This window comes from Megascapheus bottae, chromosome 5, assembly GCF_031878675.1.
Source record: "Megascapheus bottae isolate mThoBot1 chromosome 5, mThoBot2.hap1, whole genome shotgun sequence".
Classification (NCBI taxonomy): domain Eukaryota; kingdom Metazoa; phylum Chordata; class Mammalia; order Rodentia; family Geomyidae; genus Megascapheus; species Megascapheus bottae.
Window position 1 is genome coordinate 81,023,308 of NC_143513.1, and position 19,441 is coordinate 81,042,748.

The window sequence follows — 19,441 nt, forward strand, 5'->3', positions numbered from 1 at the left end:
GAAGGAAATTAATCGTATCTGAGGATAAAATGAAGCTAGAAACAATTCCAGAAAGGTTCTTCTCCAATCCCAACCATGAAGTTGCCCTTTCTTTAATATTTTAGGAAAATGAATACAAATGGGGTCATCAGACTATGGCCAGAAGTGGTGTAACTCCTTAAGGTGAAAAGATAACTAAAACTCAATCGGTAAAATACTCATTCGTGTTCTCTAGCTTTCTCTCTAACCAAATCTGCTCATATGACATCAACAACATTAAAAGCATGTGATCAGAATTTCATATTAACCTGAGAAGAGAAAGCACCGGGAGGGTGAGAGTAGTTTGGACTGACCTTTCTGGAAAACTGAAGGGCAAACATCGTGGGGTAGGAAAATCTGTAACAATTCAGCTACATTCATGAAAGCATTCTTTGATCTTAGACTATTTATTCAAGAGAACAAAGCCAAAGAAGTATTGCTTGTATTCCATATCCTTAATCTCCACAATATGAACCTGTGAAGCAATGGTAAAACAGCCCAGAGATGCCTCACCAGAGGAGCTGGAGGTTTCGTCCTTTTTCTCCTCCTCCTCCTTGTCATTGCTTTCTCCTCCAGTGTCAGCCCCAGCTTCCCGGTCGCTGTCTGTGTCTTTAGACTCCAGCACATTGATGGTGGGCGTGCTGGGTCTGCTGCTGTTGGTGGGAAGCCGGCCTCTCCGGCGGCCCCCAGGCCGCTTCGGTGGAGTCTTAATCCTCTCCGCAGTCAGGGCAGCAGCAAACTCCTTTGCTCCCTCCTGAAACACGAAAGTGGTTCCCATCAGTGTAAAGATCTCAGCCTCATTTTGGTAAAAGAGAATACAAAGATATTGCATAAGGCAAACAGGCCCACAGATTTATCACAATTATTGAATATCTAAATATACTCACTTTTGATGATCTGAAAACTTCAGAAACATAAATGAGCTTAATATCTTACTAGAGTGGCATGAAATCAAGCAAGGCAATTCTGCATGGTGAGTTTGTGGAACTATATTAACATTAAAATATAATTCATTTAAAAGTGAATCTCTGGCAAAAGAATCATCTATCTAATAGCATCAAGTCAGATGCCTATGTAGAGTAACAAATACCTCTTTAAAGGTACTAGTTAAAGTACACAAGAAAAATACAAAACACAAACATGCATACTTTGTCACTTTCTGTCTTACTATTAAACCATCCAATATTTTTTCCTGTGAAGGAGGCGCAGCCACAGGAAGACATGAAAGGAACTTCAGGATCAGAGTCCAAGGCTTACGTTTTGCATTGTGAAGTAATCCAGTCTCAGAAAGTATAAAACAATGGTAAGAGCATCGTTTATAGAGAGACCACAGAAACATTTTAGATGAGCCAAATAAAAGTTCTGCCTTTAAAGAATACTATACAACAGTGCTCAAGAATTCCATTTTTTAGTGGAAATAGAAGGGAAAAGTTTGAGAGCAGCTAACAGTTTTATACTTCAGACTACAAAACCAAATTGCTTAAAAATAGGATACCTTCTGCAGGTGCCATTCACTGAATCTTCTCTCCAAAATCCAACAGGCAATATATACCCATTTAGTTCCTAGGTAGGAGTGGCTTGGTTCAAAGAGGGGAAATGGTAAACAATAAGATAGTACCCGTAAAAACAAGTTTCCTACCTTATATTTCCCTAATCCCTTACCTTTTCTCCATCACTTAAAAAAAAATCTGTAGATTCTACAGTACAGCTTTAACTACCTAGGGCCTAGCACTCACGGAAGGGATATGGTCATGAGAACAGTTAGGAGCTACTGAGCGCGACTGCGGAGATTCTAGTGTTCAAGGGGCCGAGCCTCATGCTGTCATTAGCTTTGCGTTTTTGATCCTATGTACTCTCCAGAGGTTGCTAAAGAGATAACAGATACACAACAAAAATTCCTGAAGAACTAAATTGTGCAGTACGTGAGCTAGGAAAGAACATGGGTGAGAGCACTGCCTGTCTCTTAACCAACAGTGGTGCAGGGATGGACAATATGAACGCTGGCTTTACCACCTCCACCAGAGCTCAGCATTAAACTCCATAAGCCCTCCAGAATACAAAAGCACATCTTACCAGATGCTGGTAACACTGTGGTCCGCAGGGTTTGTTGTCCAGAGCTGTTTCAGTGTTCTTCCGCTTATATGTATTAGGTGTTGCATGAAAAGCTACAAAGTAAGTTTAACACAAAGCATCTGAATGTAAGGAGAAAAGACTGACTGCTTCCCCAGACCCCCTGGATCATGACTGCAATATTACTAATGGATGGTTTACATTACTTTACATCATTTCCCTCCAAATTCTTACTGAACTGTCAACGTTTCCTCTAAGCAAAGTAGAAACACAGTGTACTATGGAGTGATCAGTTTGTTATATTCTTTTTGCATTAATAACTGACATACAGAAACTATAACTATAAATATTTAAATCTTTATAATTTGGCTTCCTATTTTATCAAGTAAATTCTGAGATCTACAGTTTCTTCATTTCTAAAGAATGGTCAAGACACAGGAAGAGAAGGAAATCCTACTTGTTAAAACTCAATTACAAAAAGGACAATTCTTGGGGCCGGCAGTTTGGCCTAGTGGTGGAGTGCTTGCCTAGCATGCACGAAGATCCGGGTTCGATTCCTCAATACCACATATATTGAAAAAAGCCAGAAGTGGTGCTGAGGCTCAAGTGGTAGAGCTCTAGCCTTGAGAAAAAAAATCCAAGGACAGTGCTCAGGCCCTGAGCTTAAGCCCAGGACTGGGGGGGAGGACAATTCTAAATTACCAACATTGAATTCTTTTTGAGAATCACAGCCAATGAAGAACCTAATGAGAACCAGCGCCTGTCCACAGGGCAATAGTCAGAAATGAAAGATTAAAAAAAAAAAAATTCTGAAACAAAACTTCCAAGTAATATGACAATAGATACATGGAATATAGGGAAACAATGCCAACACACTAGTATGAACTTCAGAGGAATTCTCAGGAACTAGCTTCTTCACATATAAAAGCAAATGCTTCAAATCACCCATTCAGAATTACTAATTTGGATTTTTTTTTTGGGGGGGGGGAGGGGATGGCCGGTCCTAAGGCTTGAACTCAGGACCTGGGCACTATCTTTGAGCTTTCTCAAGGCTAGTGTTCCACCTCTTGAGCCACAGCACCACTTCCAACTTTTTCTATGTATGTGGTACTGAGGAATCGAATCCAGGGTTTGGTTTATGCTAGGCAAGCAATCTACCACTAGGTCAAACTCCAGGACCTGGATTCTGAAAAAATGATTTATTCAGAAAACCCTTTTTTTTCTTTTTGGTCAGTCTTGAGGCTTGAACTTTGGGCCTAGGCTCTGTCCCTGAGCTCTTCAGCTCAAGGCTAGTGCTCTACCACTTGTGCCACAGTGCCACTTCCGGTTTTCCAATGATGAGTTGGAGATAAGAGTCTGGTGGACTTCCATGCCTGGGCTGGCTTTGAACCTTGATCCTCAGATCTCAGCCTCCTAAGTAGCTCAAATTACAGGTGTGAGTTACCAGGGCCTGGCTTCAGAAAACATTTTCGTGGGTATTTTGTTGTTGTTGTTCTAAGTTTTATGAGGCAGAGTCCTAGTATATTGGCCAAGCTAGTCTTGAACTTATAGCCCTCCTGAGCCACTCAGCCAGCCCAATGACAGAATTGCAAGTGTGTTCACACACATTTTGGTGTCTTCTGGATTTGCCCAGGGCTCAAAACAAATTTAAACACGAGAAGAGGTATCAATGTGCAAGAAGTAATGTACCTACTAGCTGATAAATTTAACTATAACCTTTCTATACATTATTCCGACAATTAAAAAAAAGAACTCCTGAAGAAAAATGGCTTCGAAAATTTTTTTTTACCATACATCAATGTAAACTTACATTTAAAAGGAAATGGGATCCAGGAAACATTTTATTTTAAGTGGTGTTGAGGATGAATCAATTTCACTTGTTTTCTGTTTTACTTTTTTGTTTTTTTTGGGGGGGTGAGTAGTGCGGCTTAAACTCTGGGCCTGGGCACTATCCCTAAGCTCTTCAGCTCAAGGCTACTGCCCGACCCCTGGAGATACAGTGCCACTTGCAGTTTTCTAGTGGTTAACTGGAAACAAGAATCTCACAGCCTTTAGTGCCCGGGCTGGCTTTGAACCGTGATCCTCAGAACTCAGCCTCCTGAGTAGCTAGGATTACAGGTGTGAGCCACTTCCTCCAGCTTTGGTTTTGTATGTTATGACCTACTTTCTTCCAGAATGAGAACCCAGTACCATATGGCTAATTGGCAGTCGGTTACGCAGCACAAACACTGGGTATATAGAAGTTGAAAAGTCAAATCAAGAGCAAGGAAACGTACTCATCTAAAGATCCAGATCTTCATCAGCTAGAAGACTATTTTGGTCTGGTCACCTTCTCTAGCGTCTCTATTTAGAGCATACACAGACAGATGGGCACAACTAAGGCACTGAAGCCTCTGCTCATCCTGCAGTAGACATCTCATCAGATCCCAACCAGAAAGTACAGCATTCATACAACTATTCAGTCTAATACATAAAGTCAAGCTATAAAGGAGAAATTAACATGGTAACGGTTGAAAGATACAGTAAACAATTTTAAAGCATCAGCCAGGGACCGGTGGCTCAGGACTGTAATCTTAGATCTGAGACTGGGTGTGGTACAAAGCTAGCCCAGGGAAAAAAAGTCTGTGACACACTCACCTCCAATTAACTACTAAAAAGCCTAAAGGAAAAGTATGGCTCAAGTGGTACAGTGCTGGCCCTGAGCAAAAAAATCTCAGAGTTCAAGCCCCAGAACCCATACAAAACAAAAACAAAAAGGAAAGAAAATGTTTAATTTTTTAAAATTAGACATTTTAAAATACGTTTAACATTGTACTCAGCTAAAATAGGAGAATCTTTGCGACTAGATTTTTATTGAAAGAATCCCAAACAGAACTACTTACATCAAGTAAAGAACTCCTTGGGTTTGATCCCCAGTTTAAAATAATAATAATAATAATAATAATAATAATAATAACACTATAATAATAATTCAAACTACCCAGGCACTGACCAAGGTTTCTCTAACTGTAAAACTATATATAACATAGGAAAATGGGGGGGGTGTGATTGTGCTAGATTCATTTTTTTTTCTATGGTAGAACTGAATCCTGAATTTGCATATGGCAGGCAAGTGCCCTACCACTAAGCCACACTCCTAGCCCTTGCTTTATTTTATTTTATTTTTTTTTTTTTTGAGATAGGGTCTCTGTATGCAGCTCAACTAGCCTGGAATTTCCCTTTTGCTTCCACCTCCTGAGTGCTGAGATTATAGGCTATCAACAAAATCTAAAGTTTTCTTTTGTTTGTTTGCTTGTTTGTTTTCTTTGGGGGGGCTGGTTCCAAGGTTAACACAGAGTCTCGCACATGCTCACTTAGTTTTCTTGCTCCCACAGCTGGCATTCTACCAGTTGAGCCATGCCTCTAGCCCAATTTTTTGCTGGTTATTTTAGAGATGGAATCCAGTGGAGTTTTCTGTATGGGTTGGCTTTGAATCATAATCCTCAAATCTCTGGCTCGTAAGTAACTAGGATTAAGGGCCTAAGTCACCAGTGCACAGCTAGACACGTTTAAAATTGTACAAAACAGCAAAAACATGAATGCTGAAGGCTTTTTTTTTTTTTTTTTTTTGCCAGTCCTGGACTTGAGCTGAGGGCCTGAGCACTGTCTTTGGGCTTTCTCAAGGCTACAGCTCTACCACTTGAGCCATAGCACCAACCACTTCCGTCTCTTTTCTATGTATGTGATACCAAGGAATCAAACCTGGGTCTTCATGCATGCTAAAAGCAAGTACTCCTAACACTAGGCCAAACTCCCGGCCACTGGAGGCATTTTTATATTAGAATTAATATATAAATCCTTGATAAAGTCTTAAATGTTTTCAAACCAAGAAAACTTTGAAACCACAATATACAATTTCATCTGCTCTTTATCCTTTAATATGGGATTCAACTGACAGCTCTAGAAAATGGTTCTACAATAACCACAATAACTCGCTACTACCTTCAAATACTTCACCAAGTAAGTGATACCTTAAATACAGAATAGCAAGATCAAAGAACATAGAGCTGGAACAAACTTGACTCACTACCAGTCTCAAGTGGTGATTTTTCAAATTACAAAAAAGGAACAAAGAGCTCATTTGTCTAAGTGCCCCACACGCTCGGTACTTGTTTTACGATGCTGAAGAAACAGGGAATATCTGGCCTTGGGCCTTAAATAATTTCGTCCATGACAGGGCAGATACAAGTGCTTCTTGTCAGCTCCCTCAGGCCCACGGTGTTAATGTTGTATGGCCTGTAAATGATGCTACAATATCCAAATAGCTTTTGGCAGAAAAAGGGCTCCCCATCCCTGGGAAAACAGATTTCTCTAATCAGTCTTTGTCATCATATTACTGTCATATCCCAAGTCTTCTGAGCACTTCTTAAGCTTGGTGTCATGTGAAAACAATCATAGATCAACACCAACTGTTGGTTTTAAGAACTTTTGGTTAAATTACTGATCTCAAGCACTCTTCAATAAAATTTGGTGGTAAAAATAAATGCAATCCTAGCTACTCAGGAGGCTGAGATCTGAGGATAATCATTTGAAATCAGACCAGAGAAGAGAAGTCCATGAAACTCTTAACTCCAGTAAACTATTTAAAAAGACAGACATGAAGCTGTGGCGTAAGGGGTACATGTTCAGGGATAGTGTCCATGCCCTGAGTTCAAGCCCCAGGACCAGCACAAATAAAAAATGAAATTACAGAATACCTCACAAAAGAGCACAAACACAAGAGCCTAGATAACCACAGTACAACTGCAGTGATGAGAAGCTAGTAATAACTTCTAGATTTGAATCAGCAAACACGGAGGCTGGAGGCACCATCTCATCTAATCTCCATACGCATGCATGCATGCATGCATACATAGATACATACATGAAAAACCCACACAAAACCACAGTATCATTCCCATGCAGTTGTGGGGATGGGGAATGTGTGTATGTATGTGCATGTGTGAAGATAGCCTGCTAATTATGACAATTATGCCTACATGTTAAACAATTTCATATTTTTAAAAAATATTTCTTAAAAATGTTAATCACTGATCACAAACTTTGAAATCTTTACTTTGAAGTTCGAACCATTTCAGAAATTATATGTTTCTTTTTCTTCTTTTTTTTTGGCCAGTCCTGGGGCTTGAACTCAGGGCCTGGGCATTGTTCTTTGACACGTTTTGCTGAAGACTAGCACTCTGCTACTTGAGTCACAGCACCACATTCTAGCTTTTTCTGTGTATGTGCTAGTGAGGAATCAAACTCAGGGCTTCATGCATACTAGGCAAACACTCTATCATGAGGCCACACTCCCAGCCTGGAAATTGTATTTTCTTTCTTTCTTTCTTTTTTTTTTTTTTTTTGGCCAGTCCTGGGCTTGAGCTCAGGGCCTGAGCACTGTCCTTGGACTTTCTCAAGGCTAGAGCTCTTCCACTTGAGCCTCAGCACCACTTCCGGCTTTTTTCTATGTATGTGGTACCGAGGAATCGAACCCGGGTCTTCTGCATGCTAGGCAAGCACTTTAAGCTCTAGGCCAAACTCCCAGCCGGAAATTGTATTTTCTACAAGCAACATCAACATACATTCTGAAAGAATATTAAGAATAAGATTTTCACATTAACACCTGAAGGGACAAAATGACACAGCTTCAGACTTAAATTTGATTTTTCCCAAAGGATGTAGAAATACTAGAAAGCACAACAGAACATTTTTCTATGATAAGTTCTAATCTGGGTCCTGTTCCAGCAGCTTCAGATACCCAGCCTGGTTTGTCACACCTCATTCTTCCTCCTACTAGAGATGCTGTTATCTCTGTATACCCAAGTCAGTCCAGTAGTGAACACTGATTCCTCTAGGTTAAAACTTTGATAAAGAATTTCCATGGCTCAAAATCAGAACAGTCAGCCCCAACCTACCCAAAAAAAACCCTGCTATCTAAAAGTGATTTTGGAATACAAAGTGTGATTAGTTGCTGACTAAAACCACTTTGCCCTCAAGCTAATTAGAATATTTACATTCCCTGGACAGATTGCATCTGCTATGCCAGGCCTGTAGTTTGGCTGGATTACCAATCCTCTACCATCCAAACAACTTCCTTATTAATGAAAAAAGAACAAGGCATTCCTAGCATATAAATATCAGTTAAACTACAAACACAAAAATTTAAAAGGGGGGGAAAAACAGATGTTTCTTCTATAAATATGTTCTTACTTAATGTTAAACCTTTTTACTTTTTAATTCCTCTGGGTAAGAGGTTTTTTAAATACTTTCATTTAAAGTCAAACAAAAGATAATGTGTTCTTAATGCGATATAACTATGGCACACATACTGTATTATTTTTAAAAGTAGAAATAACAATATTCAGAATCCTAACTTTTGTCTAAATTATGAAACTAAATGGAAAGTTTGAATTCTAACAGTAAGACATTATCGCATTTTTCAAAGTACTTTACACATAATTCCACAACAAAGATAGAAAATGAAAACGTACAATAATTGCACTTACGATGTAGGAAGCAGTCATACTTAAAACATCGTCGACAAAAAAGTGTATGAAATGAATGTAAGCTTTGCTCCCTCTGAACAGACTTGGCATTTGGTCCGTCTATGTTGGGGGTACACTCGGGGGGAAGAGCACCTGGGAGCTGCTGCTCCGTGAGTTCTTTATATCTAATATTAACCGAGAAAAGTAACAGGAGTCAATCAGAAAAAAAAAAAATTTTTAAGCTTTTGACAATAGCTTTCCATATTTTTTTAAAAGTTTACTCTGACTGAAATACACACACACACATACACACACACATCTTCTGGAAGTCTTTAATTCAGGAAGTAATTAAGCATTATACATAAGCATTCTGCATGCTCTATGAAGAATTAAGATATTGGGAGTGGTGCTGTGGCTCAAGGACTAAGGACAGGAGCCTGGAGCTGAAGAGCTCAGGGACAATGCCCAGGTCCAGAGTTCAAGCCACACAACCAGACCCCCTCCCCAACCCCTCAAAAAAGAAATAGATATTATGTTTGGCATAACAATGTACCTAATGGTTTGGATATATCCTGGACTTTATATTAGCTTTAATTAAGCATCAACTATTCTGAAATTTCTACCAGTATTCAGAAAATTTTTCTATAATAGTACTACTGTGAATTATGCATGTGTGTGTGTGTGTGTGTGTGTGTGTGTGTGTGTGTATTCATTCCACCTACAATAAACATTCTGTAGTACAGAATACTACAAATAAATATCCTACTTCAAGTATCATGCGAACATTACAAAGAAACTGAGTGGCTCATCAGCTGGAATAGTTCCATTTGCAATAACCTAGACCAAAAGTCACATGCCACACAAGGCGAGACTACCTCAAAAGAACAAAATTTACTTACTTTTCCTTTAATTCTTCTGCTGTGCCCTTATCTGGAAACATTGAAGAAATAGCCTCAAAAATTTTATCAGAAGGAAATTTCCGAGGTGGGCGGCTTTCTTTTTCTTCATAGAGAATTATGAAAAGGGGGGAGAAAGAATGGAAATAAGTTTTCAACCTTTCAGTTTTTTCATATAGTAGTATCTCAGTAACTTGAGTCTTTTGTGGCACAAGTAGGAAAATACTTAAATTCAAAGCTCAGTATTAGAGTTGGGGAAGCTATTTCTAAGACATCATCAACTAGGTAGTTCACTTACTTTTAATTTAAGTCTGCAGAACACTTGCAGATCAAACACAAAAGTCATTTCTGCAGGACTCAAGAGTACTAAGATATACAGAAACCCCAGATTCCAATTCTCTGTTACTCCTGAGCCACTTAGATCTGTTTCCTCATCTTTAATATGAAGAAAGTGAAGTAGATTATTATCATTATCATGTTATTCTAAAAAAATGCTTCTTTGAATCTCTAATTCTATGCCTGATTTCATCCATAGTGCCTTAACAGGAGCTTGCTGAGTACAGAACAGCACTACGGGCTGAGTTTGAGAGCAACAGTTTTACAGGAAGACATTAACAATGCAGGGGGAAAATGCACAGCTCTGGAGGCAAGTTAGGCCGAGGTTAACATTTCAGGGGATCTAATAATAACATTTACCTTTTGAAGCTGTGAGGGCTAAATGAGTGGACGTCTCCGAGGTGATAAACATACAACTTGTAGATGCCAATGCAAGATTACCATTATAATAATGATTATGCAAATTGCTCAGTGACGTCCAAAGTAAGGACTGTGTTCTTTTATTAGCCAAAGGAAAGAAAAAATGCTCAAGCGAAATACTGTAATGCTCTTATCTAATATTAAGGATGTAATAGTTAACAAAAGAGAAAGAAGGAACTATGTTCTCCTTTGCACTACTTTTGTTTTTTGGTGGGTTGTTTTTGTTTCTGTTTTCTGTGCCAGTGCTAGGGCTCTCAAGATACTGTCTCTGAGCTCTTTTTGCTCATGGCTAAGCTACTATTTGAGCCACAGCTCTGCTTCCAGTTTCTTGTGGTTAACTAGAGATCAGACTCCCTAGGACTCTTTCTGCCCAGACTGGCTTTGATGCTCAGATGTCAGCTTCCGGAGTATCTGGGATTACAGGCCAGTCATGAGCCACTGGTACCTGTCTTGGACTTCTGTTTGTTTGTTTTGAAAGAATGTCATTGCTGCACAAAAATCTGCTATCAGACATACCATCTCGGCTATCCTCCAGATCCTTCTGTTTTTCTTCTCTTTCGTCAGGATCGTCTCCATCCTCTTCATCGTCTTCATCATTGTACTGACCGAGAGCATTCACCAACTCCACAAAAATTTCATCATTTATAAACCCACATTCTGAAATTCATCAAGGCAAACGTCAGAAACACACCAAAGACAGTGGTAACAACAAGGCTGATTTATGACTTTATAAAAGACGTTTATAGTCCTTTTCTAATTTGGAGGAAACACCTGGGTCTATGAGAAATATAATAGTAGTATTGCACGGAGAGGGCTGACAAGACCATTTTCAGGATTGGCCTTTAGAACCACAATTTATCTTCTACTCTAGCTTTCTCTAGAGCCAGTCCCTGCCAAAAGTCACAAAGTTGGTACTGTCCTAATTCTCCAAGAACCATCTACCTTTTCGGTCTCCTCCCAAAAAATCTGTGTCCCTGAGCTGAATGGCTTCAGATCCTGTTCTCCACAAACGGTGGCCATGGATGATAAGAATATGACCTCACACTCAGACATTTTAACAGAGCCTCCTGGACACAGAAGGTGTAAGGCCAGGATTCTGGTGACTGAGCCTCAGACATCCCATCCCAGCCGTGAGCCTGTTTGACCCTGGAATGTGGGGTGGACATGAGGAGGGCAGGGAGCCCGCAGGAAGGGACTCGAATGTGGTCACTGTCGCAGCCCAGCTTGTGTCTGACCCTCAGCAGTCCTGCTAGGAGTGGCTTTCCTTAAGGGCAGGTGTTTCAAGCAGGGAGGGGCTTTTTTTTTTTTGAGCCCAGGAGGCCACATGAATAGAGCCCTAATTCTCAATATTTTACTACTAATCAATTTTTAAATATGCACAGTTTCTCTGACATTTACACTATTACTACTGTTAATTTATCCCATAACCAAGTGCAAATTATTACTAGATATCAAGAAGAAGCCTCCGATTAAAAAAAAAAAAATCACTGAAAATTTTAGGCTTGTGAATCCAGGCCAGTCAAACACAAAGCTTAATTTTAATTTTTATTTTTTTGTCAGTCATGGGGCTTGAACTCAGGGCCTGAACACTGTTGTTGGGCTTTCTCCTCAAGGCTAGTGCCCTGCCACTTGAGCCATAGCACCACTTCTGGCTTTTCTATGTATGTGGTACCCAGGAATCGAACCTGGGTCTTCGTGCATGCTAGGTAAGCACTCTACCACTAGGCCAAATCCCTGGGCTGGTAATTTTTATTACTAAAAACTTGTCTTTTGGCTGTACACGGTGGCTCACGCCTATAATCCTAGCTACTCAGGAGGCAGAGGATCATGGTTCAAAGCTAGCCCTGGCACAAAACTCTATGAGACTCTTATCTCCAATTAACCACCAGAAAACCAGAAGTGGCGCTGTGGCTCAAGGGGTAGGGCAGTAGCCTTGAGCTGAAGACCTCAGAGAAAATGCCCAAGCCCAGAGTTCAAGGCCCAGGACCGACCCCAAAAAAAAAAAAAAAAAAAAAAAATGTCTTTTGCCAGGCATTGGTGGCTCACACCAATAATCCTTCCTACTCAGGAGCTGAGATCTGAGGATTGAGGTTCAAAGGCAGCTCTGGCACAAAAGAGACTCTCATCTCCAATAAACCATTAGAAAACCGTAAGTGGTAGTGTGGCTCAGGTGGTAAGGTTCTAGCCTAGAGCTGAAGAGTTCAGGGTAGCAGCAAGGCCCAGAGTTCAAGCCCCATGACAACCACCCCCGCCCCACAAAAGTGTCTCTTATATGATAAAATTTTGTCAATTCTTTAGCCTTTTCTTTCTCAAAACAGGAAACATGTGGCTCACCTCTATCACCATGTACTTTCCCATCATAATTCTTTATTAGTTCTTCAATGAAAGTACCATCCTGGTCTAGCACCTCATCCCCCATATAAGGAATGTTATGTAAAACAGTTTCATCTTCCACCTAAAAGTGAAACAAAACAACAATATTATTTAAGAACCAGGCGTACCTGGGCAGGCCCTGGTGGCTCACACCTATAATCTACTCAGAGGCCGAGAACTATGTAAGGATCCCAGTTCAATTAAGCACAAAAAGCCAGTAGTAAAGCTATGGCTCAAACAATAAAGCGAAGAACAAAGCCAGGCCCCAAGCCCAAGCATCAGCATCAAAACAAAAACAGATGATTGTTGACTTTATTTTTTTCCCGTCCTGGGCCTTGAACTCAGGGCCCGGTCACTGTCCTTGGGCTTTCTCTATGCTAGAGCTCTACCACTTGAGCCACAGCATCACTTCTGGCTTTTTTCTATGTATGTGGTACCGAGGAATCGAACCCGGGTCTTCCTGCATGCTAGGCAAGCACTCTACCACTAGGCCAAACTCCCGGCCCCACTGACTATATTTTTTAATTCAACGTGAAAGGTACTACAGATGTTGTTTGGTATTGGTGTCTGCCTAACACGCACTAGACCCTGGGCTTAATCACCAGCCACCACCAAACACAGGGAGATAACTAGAAGCAAACAACTGTTCTCCGTGAGTCTTCACTCAATTCTCTAGACTTAAATATAAGTCAATGAGCAAATGCTTGACGAGGGAGAAAATGATTGTACTTTATTTTTCATCAACCTTTAAGTATGTCTAACAAAAGAAAAAAGCTGACAGATCCAAGTGTCACACTTCTGCAATTCGAGCTACTCAGACAGTTGAGACACCAAGAATTTATGTTCCAGACCAGTCCAGGCAGAAAAATGTGTGACTCCATCTCCAATTAACAAGAAAAATGCCAAATAAAAGGCGTGGCAGAGCACCAGTCACCAGTAAGAAGGACAGGGAAAGCTCAAAGCCCAGGTTAAAGCCTTGTTACCTACCCTCCCGCCAATGGCAGGGACTGTAATTCTAGCTACTCAGGAGGCGGAGATATGAGGATTTGTCTTGAAGCCAGCACAGGCAAGGCAAATCCAAGAGACTGTTATTTCTAGTTAACCAGAAAATAGCCAAATGTGGAAAAGTAGCTCAAATGGTAGACTGCCAGCCTTGGGAGAAACAGCCAGGCAAGAAGGGAGTCCCTGAGTTCAAGCCCCACAAGAAATAAAGGAAAACATGCTGTGGATTATGATGAAACATTAATTTTAAGCCATTCTATTTCATTTGTTAAAATGGGAAGTATGTGTCTTAGAATTCATGGCTTCATTTGTCAAAAACCAACAATAAATGTCCAAATGAAAACCATAATGAGCAAAGATTCCTAAACTTCACTTACTATCAATTTAAGGTACTTGGTATAATAAAACTGTGTGGATGTAAAGTAGGGTACTACATGCTTCTTTGAACTCTTTTGGGTTTTCTTTGGTTTTGTTTTTTCTGGTCAGTCATGGGACTTGACCACTTCTGGTTTTCTGATGGTTCGTTGGAACCATCAGAAGTCTCATGGACTTCAGAAGCCGGGCTGGATTTGAACCGCAGTCCTCAGATCTCAGCCTTCTGAGTAGCTTGGATTACAGGCACTGTGCCCAGATGCTTCTTTAAATTTTATACCAAAAAGGATTTCGCCTTGTAAAATAAGAACACTGAATAATAAGCTATTTTGATACTCTGCTAAACAAAATGTATGTCAAAGTTCATTATGCCAGTAAAGATGGTGAGTGAGTTGACATCAAGGTTTATAAGACAGGGAAAGAAAAGCATGCTAGCTTTTCTGCCAATCTGCCAAAGAAGATTTCACAGAGCTGTGGAAGAGCATCTGCCTATAAGTGCAAGGCCCTGAGTTCAGCCCTCAACTGCAGGTGGGGGAGAGGGAATGGGGGGATACACAGAACAGGAAGCTGACAAAGGAGAAACAGAATTCTCAAATGAACAAAAGCAACCGTAATTATAGATGAAGATGGACAGTTCTGAAACATGGTTAAAGAGGTGAATGCAGAGTCAGACTAGGTCTAACCCAAAAGGCTTTTGAACAGGATATTGGTTAAAAATGGAATCTTAGGAAGAAAACGCTAAACTGAATGAACTAACTAGGACCACAGAGGGGACACAACGTAAGAAGAGATAGGCTGGAACCACACTGTGGTCACAATTGATAGGGAAGAACACAATGGGAAAAGCCAGGACACACAGCAATCGTCAGGCAGCAGCATATAGCAAAAAAGTTATTCAAAGAATCACTACGTAACAAATTCTGGACAACTTAGACCATCATTTATCAGTACCTTATAGAATGAAAAGGAAAAGTGAGGCAAAAGAATATGAAATTCAAAATGAAAATTTAGACTTTAATGTATCCATCTGTTCAGATTAAAGTCCTGGTTTGATTACATCTTGCTTGCACTAATTCCATTTAAACCAAGAGTTCATTTGTTTGGATCCAGGCCAAAACTGTAAATGACCCTTGCTTATTCTGTTTCTCAACTGTATCCTCTTACATTTGTTCCCAAAACATGTCCCAGCCATAACACTGATAGACTACCAAATCTGCTTGGACTGTGACCAGAGAAATACAGGGATAGTTCATAAATATTTAATGATAAATTTAAACATATCTTTCAGAACTCCAGTCTGAAATATTAAACCTTCTTTGAAGTTTTACAAAACAAACTTTTAATAAAGCCTTAAATGCAAATGTATATACCCAGATAACTCCTTTACCTTTAACCCTCCACTATAAGAAGTATAAGAGAGCTGGGCACGTCACCTGTAATCCTAGATACTCAGGAGGCTGAGATCTGAGGATCAAGGTTCAAAGCCTGTAAGGGCAGAAAAGAACCTGAGATTCTTATCTCCAATTAATCTCTAGAAAAGGGGAAGTGGGGCTTGGCTCAAGGGTAGGGTGGTACCCTTGAGTTGAAGAGCTCAGAGACAGCGCCCAGGCAGAGTTCAAGCCCCATAACCCACAAGAAAAAAAAAAAAAAAGAAAAGAAAAAAGTATAAGAGAAAAGTCATTAAGAACATTAAAAATCTCTCTGTCTCTGTCTCTCTCTCTCTCTCCTCCACCCCTCCAAGGGGGAAGGGGTTGTGGTTGTGGGGCTTGAACTCTGGGTCTAGGCTCTGGCCCTGAGTTTATCAGCTCAAAAGATGGGTTCTAGTAGCCTTGAGCTAAAGAGCTCAGAGACAGCACCCAGGCCCAGAGTTCAAGCCCCATGACCAACAACAACAAAATCGATGTTCTACCACTTGACCCACAGTGCCACTTCCCCTGCTGTTTGTCTGTTTTTGTTGTTGTTGTTTTTTAAATCTCTAGCAAGAAACTCTGTAAAGCAATTTTCTAAATTTACCAAGGATAGTCCTCGGCATTTTATTTACCTTCTCCTTTCATGTGCCAGCTTAGTGGGGAAACCATGTTTATTTAACAGTACAAGTCAAGGATGCACATCTGAATTTCTTTTCTGTTCTGCACTCCTTTCGTCTACTTCTATAAAGAATTAAATATAAGCATTTATTATCAAAGCTACTAAGACCCCTGTTAGCTAGATGTGTCTGAGCTTGTGTTGTATAAATCCTGATAATATTTCCTACTAGCAAGGTATATAGTAATCCTAGCTACTCAGGAGGCTGAGATCTGAAGATGGTGATTCAGAGCCAGCTCGGGCACTACTAAAGTCCATGAGACTCTTATCTCCCATTAACCATCAAAAAACCACAGTAGCACTGTGGCTCAATGTATTTTTACTAGGCACGTGTACTAAGAGGTTTCAATTTCAGAAGTCAGGTCCTAAGTCCAATACATCTTGATCAATGTCACCCCTTTCTTAACTCTCCCCCATCTCTTCCAACCATCTATCATTTGGAAAGATGTTTTTATTCACACTGTCTTGGTTCATTATGACAAGTAATCTATGATTTCTTGTATCAAGTAAGTTATTTTCTAATAAGCAGGAGACAGGCTACTTACATACCATAAAATTCTGCTGTAGGGGAGACCATGAATACATTATAGGTACTGACGCAACTGCATTCAGGGTCTTTAATGGGATGATTTGTGCTGGGAAATCCAAGTCACTGGTCACGGAACACTAAAATAGAAAAATAAATAGATTTGTTTTCTCCTAAGAATAGAAGGAAAATCTTAAGCTGTAGCCACTATAGTGTAAAGAGATGTCTAAACAAACAGGTGGAAGAGAATTTTTCTTTACCTAGAACAGGAACGTTCATCAAAAACAAAGAGATTTATCGTCTCTTGTTTTTGCTTATTAACTAAGTATGAAAAAGTTCACTAGAGTTTGCAAATTTTCAAAACACTCCAAATCTTTTCCTACTTACCAACTACACTTAAGAACCAAGACTTGATGTGTATGCTAGCTTCAGGAGCCTCACGCTCCCCTCCACGTGTGCACTGTGAATCTCGGAGCTCCATTTCAGTGCTCTGACCTCACAATACACAACAACTCCACACGTTAGGAGTAAGAACACCGGTGAATATCAGCCTTTTCTGTTTACTTTGGGGGTTTGTAGGAAGGTTTGCTTTGTTTTGTTGCTGTGACAGGGTCATACTACACAGCCCAGAATGGCCTCGACTCATCTGGCCTCTAGCTTAGACTATTAGGATGTGCTGAAAGTATAGACATTAACCATCGTGGCCCGGTACATTTTTTTAATCTTCATCTACTCTTTAAAAACACTGTCATATTAAAAGTATTACTTTGGGGTTTCAATTACAATCGTTGAGAATTCCAACTGATTTTGTGTTGTTTGCTAGTCCTGCCACTTGATGAACTCAGGGCCTGGGTGCTGTCCCTGAGCTTCTTTTTGCTCAAGGCTAGCACTCTACCACTTAAGCCAGAGAACCACTTCAGCTTTTTCAGTGTATGCAGTACTGAGGAATCAAGCCCAAGGCAAGCATTCTACCACTAAGCCACATTCCCAGCCCCTCCACCCGATTTTGTAAAACTAATTTCCTAGCACATTTCCTACAGTAGGCACTACTAGTTCAGACATTACACTCTTTATCATAGTATTTACTGCAACGTTATAAGATAGGGACCATTCTTAGCTCCTGTTTTGTAAGTAAAACTAAGGTAAACAAAGAATGAGTAGTTTGTTCAAGGTCCACTGCATGGGGCCAAAACTTAAATCCCAGAACTCTGACTTAAGATTCTTCTTGGCCCACAACCATGGCACTCTACTTCATCCCTTGAAATATCACATTTTATACAATCTAGGTTGACGCAACTATTTCTTCTATATCACTAAGAAAACAATGTCAATTTAACTATGATGTAATGCTATCTTATCATAGTTAACTAAAGTACACTGCTGTAAGTGTTTAAGAGTTAAATTTAGCCAGGCGCAGTGGCTCCTGTCATCCTAGCTACTCAGGAGGCTGAGATCTGAGGATCAAGGTTCAAAGCCAGCCTGGGCACAAAAGGACCTGAGATTCTTATCTCCAATTAACCTCTAAAAGACGAGATGTAGGGGGCTTGGCTCAAGGGCAGAGCAGAAGCCTTGAGCTGAAAACCTCAGGGACAGCGCCCAGGCCTAGTTCAATCCCCATGACCTACCAAAAAAAAATTTTTTTTTAATTTTTGCATCCTGACTCTTACGAAATATAATAAAATTTTATTCCCAAATAACTACAGTTCTTCTATCCCGTCTAGGAATCCAGGTTTTAGAAAGTATTATGACCCAGGGCCGGGAGTTTGGCCTAGTGGTAGAGTGCTTGCCTAGCATGGACGAAGACCCAGGTTCGATTCCTCGGTACCACATACATAGAAAAAAAAGCCAGAAATGGTGCTGGGGCTCAAGTGGTAGAGCTCTAACCTTGAGAAAGTCCAAGGACAGTGCTCAGGCCCTGAGCTCAAACCCAGGACTGGCAAAGAAAAAAAGAAAGGAAAGTATTATGACCCAGTTACTAGGCCTTTACACCTTCTCACATCCCCTAACCATGTATCCATAATCTACAACCAGTGAAAATACAGGGGAGGGGGAAGAGAAAGAATAAGGTGAAGCCTAAATAATCAATCATATCTACACCAGTGTTTAGTTTCTATTTAAGATGCCTTACATATAATAAGACTAGACCCAGTGAGATCAGATTAGAAACCTTTAAGAACAAGGGCCACACCATGCCCTGAACATCAGGCTCATTAACTAATCTCACTCCCCTAAACAATCCCTTCCTTCATGAAAGTAAAGGATATAGGATATTCAGAAAGAACTGTGACCATGATTCAGTCATTAATTGGCTTTCAAAAACCGAACAATAGAGGTCATAATAGAGAACTGACAGAATAAATAACAAGGTACACCAGTTTTCTAACTCCAAATCCATAATCTTTTCTTTTTGGCTATTTGGCCTCTGGTACAATCCTTCATCTATGCATCCAAAGATCCAATAATTACAGCAATGAACATTTCTTAAGCACATACTATTTTTCTAGCACTGTGCTAATATATGTTTGATGTTAAACATTTCCTATTTTAATTTTATCACGCAATTTCAACATCAATATCCCAACAGTGAGAAAACAGAGGTTCAGAGTAACTAAATTTACCTAGCGAGAAAAGTAAACTACAAAACCCACATTAAAACCTAAGTCTGACTTGCAATATCAAAAAGCTGTTTACTGTGCAATAATTCTTGCTCTTCAGCAGATAGGGGAAAAGCACCATCATAACCCTAAAATATATGCTATACAAACACAGGCATGACAACATCACAGAATGTTCCTCTACCAGCTTCCTCTCTACCTCCTTACCTCCATGCCTTTTTT

General features: G+C 40.1%; 1 protein-coding gene across 17 annotated transcripts in view; it reads right to left on the minus strand.

The window, feature by feature from the left end:
- The window catches only part of Ezh2 (enhancer of zeste 2 polycomb repressive complex 2 subunit), a 65,595-nt gene that overhangs the window by 12,020 nt on the left and 34,134 nt on the right, over positions 1-19,441 (minus strand). For 12 of the 17 annotated variants that reach the window (XM_090333470.1, XM_090333464.1, XM_090333465.1 and 9 more), the window contains 7 exons: positions 16,628-16,744; positions 12,581-12,701; positions 10,763-10,903; positions 9,494-9,596; positions 8,601-8,779; positions 2,092-2,183; positions 532-772 (listed from right to left, as the gene is read on the minus strand). In XM_090333470.1, the coding sequence (XP_090189596.1) occupies positions 532-772; positions 2,092-2,183; positions 8,601-8,779; positions 9,494-9,596; positions 10,763-10,903; positions 12,581-12,701; positions 16,628-16,744 (994 nt within the window). Of the gene's footprint in view, positions 1-531; positions 773-2,091; positions 2,184-8,600; positions 8,780-9,493; positions 9,597-10,762; positions 10,904-12,580; positions 12,702-16,627; positions 16,745-16,991; positions 17,075-19,441 lie in introns of those variants that run through there. The other 5 variants (XM_090333479.1, XM_090333475.1, XM_090333477.1 and 2 more) reach the window with 2 other exon arrangements.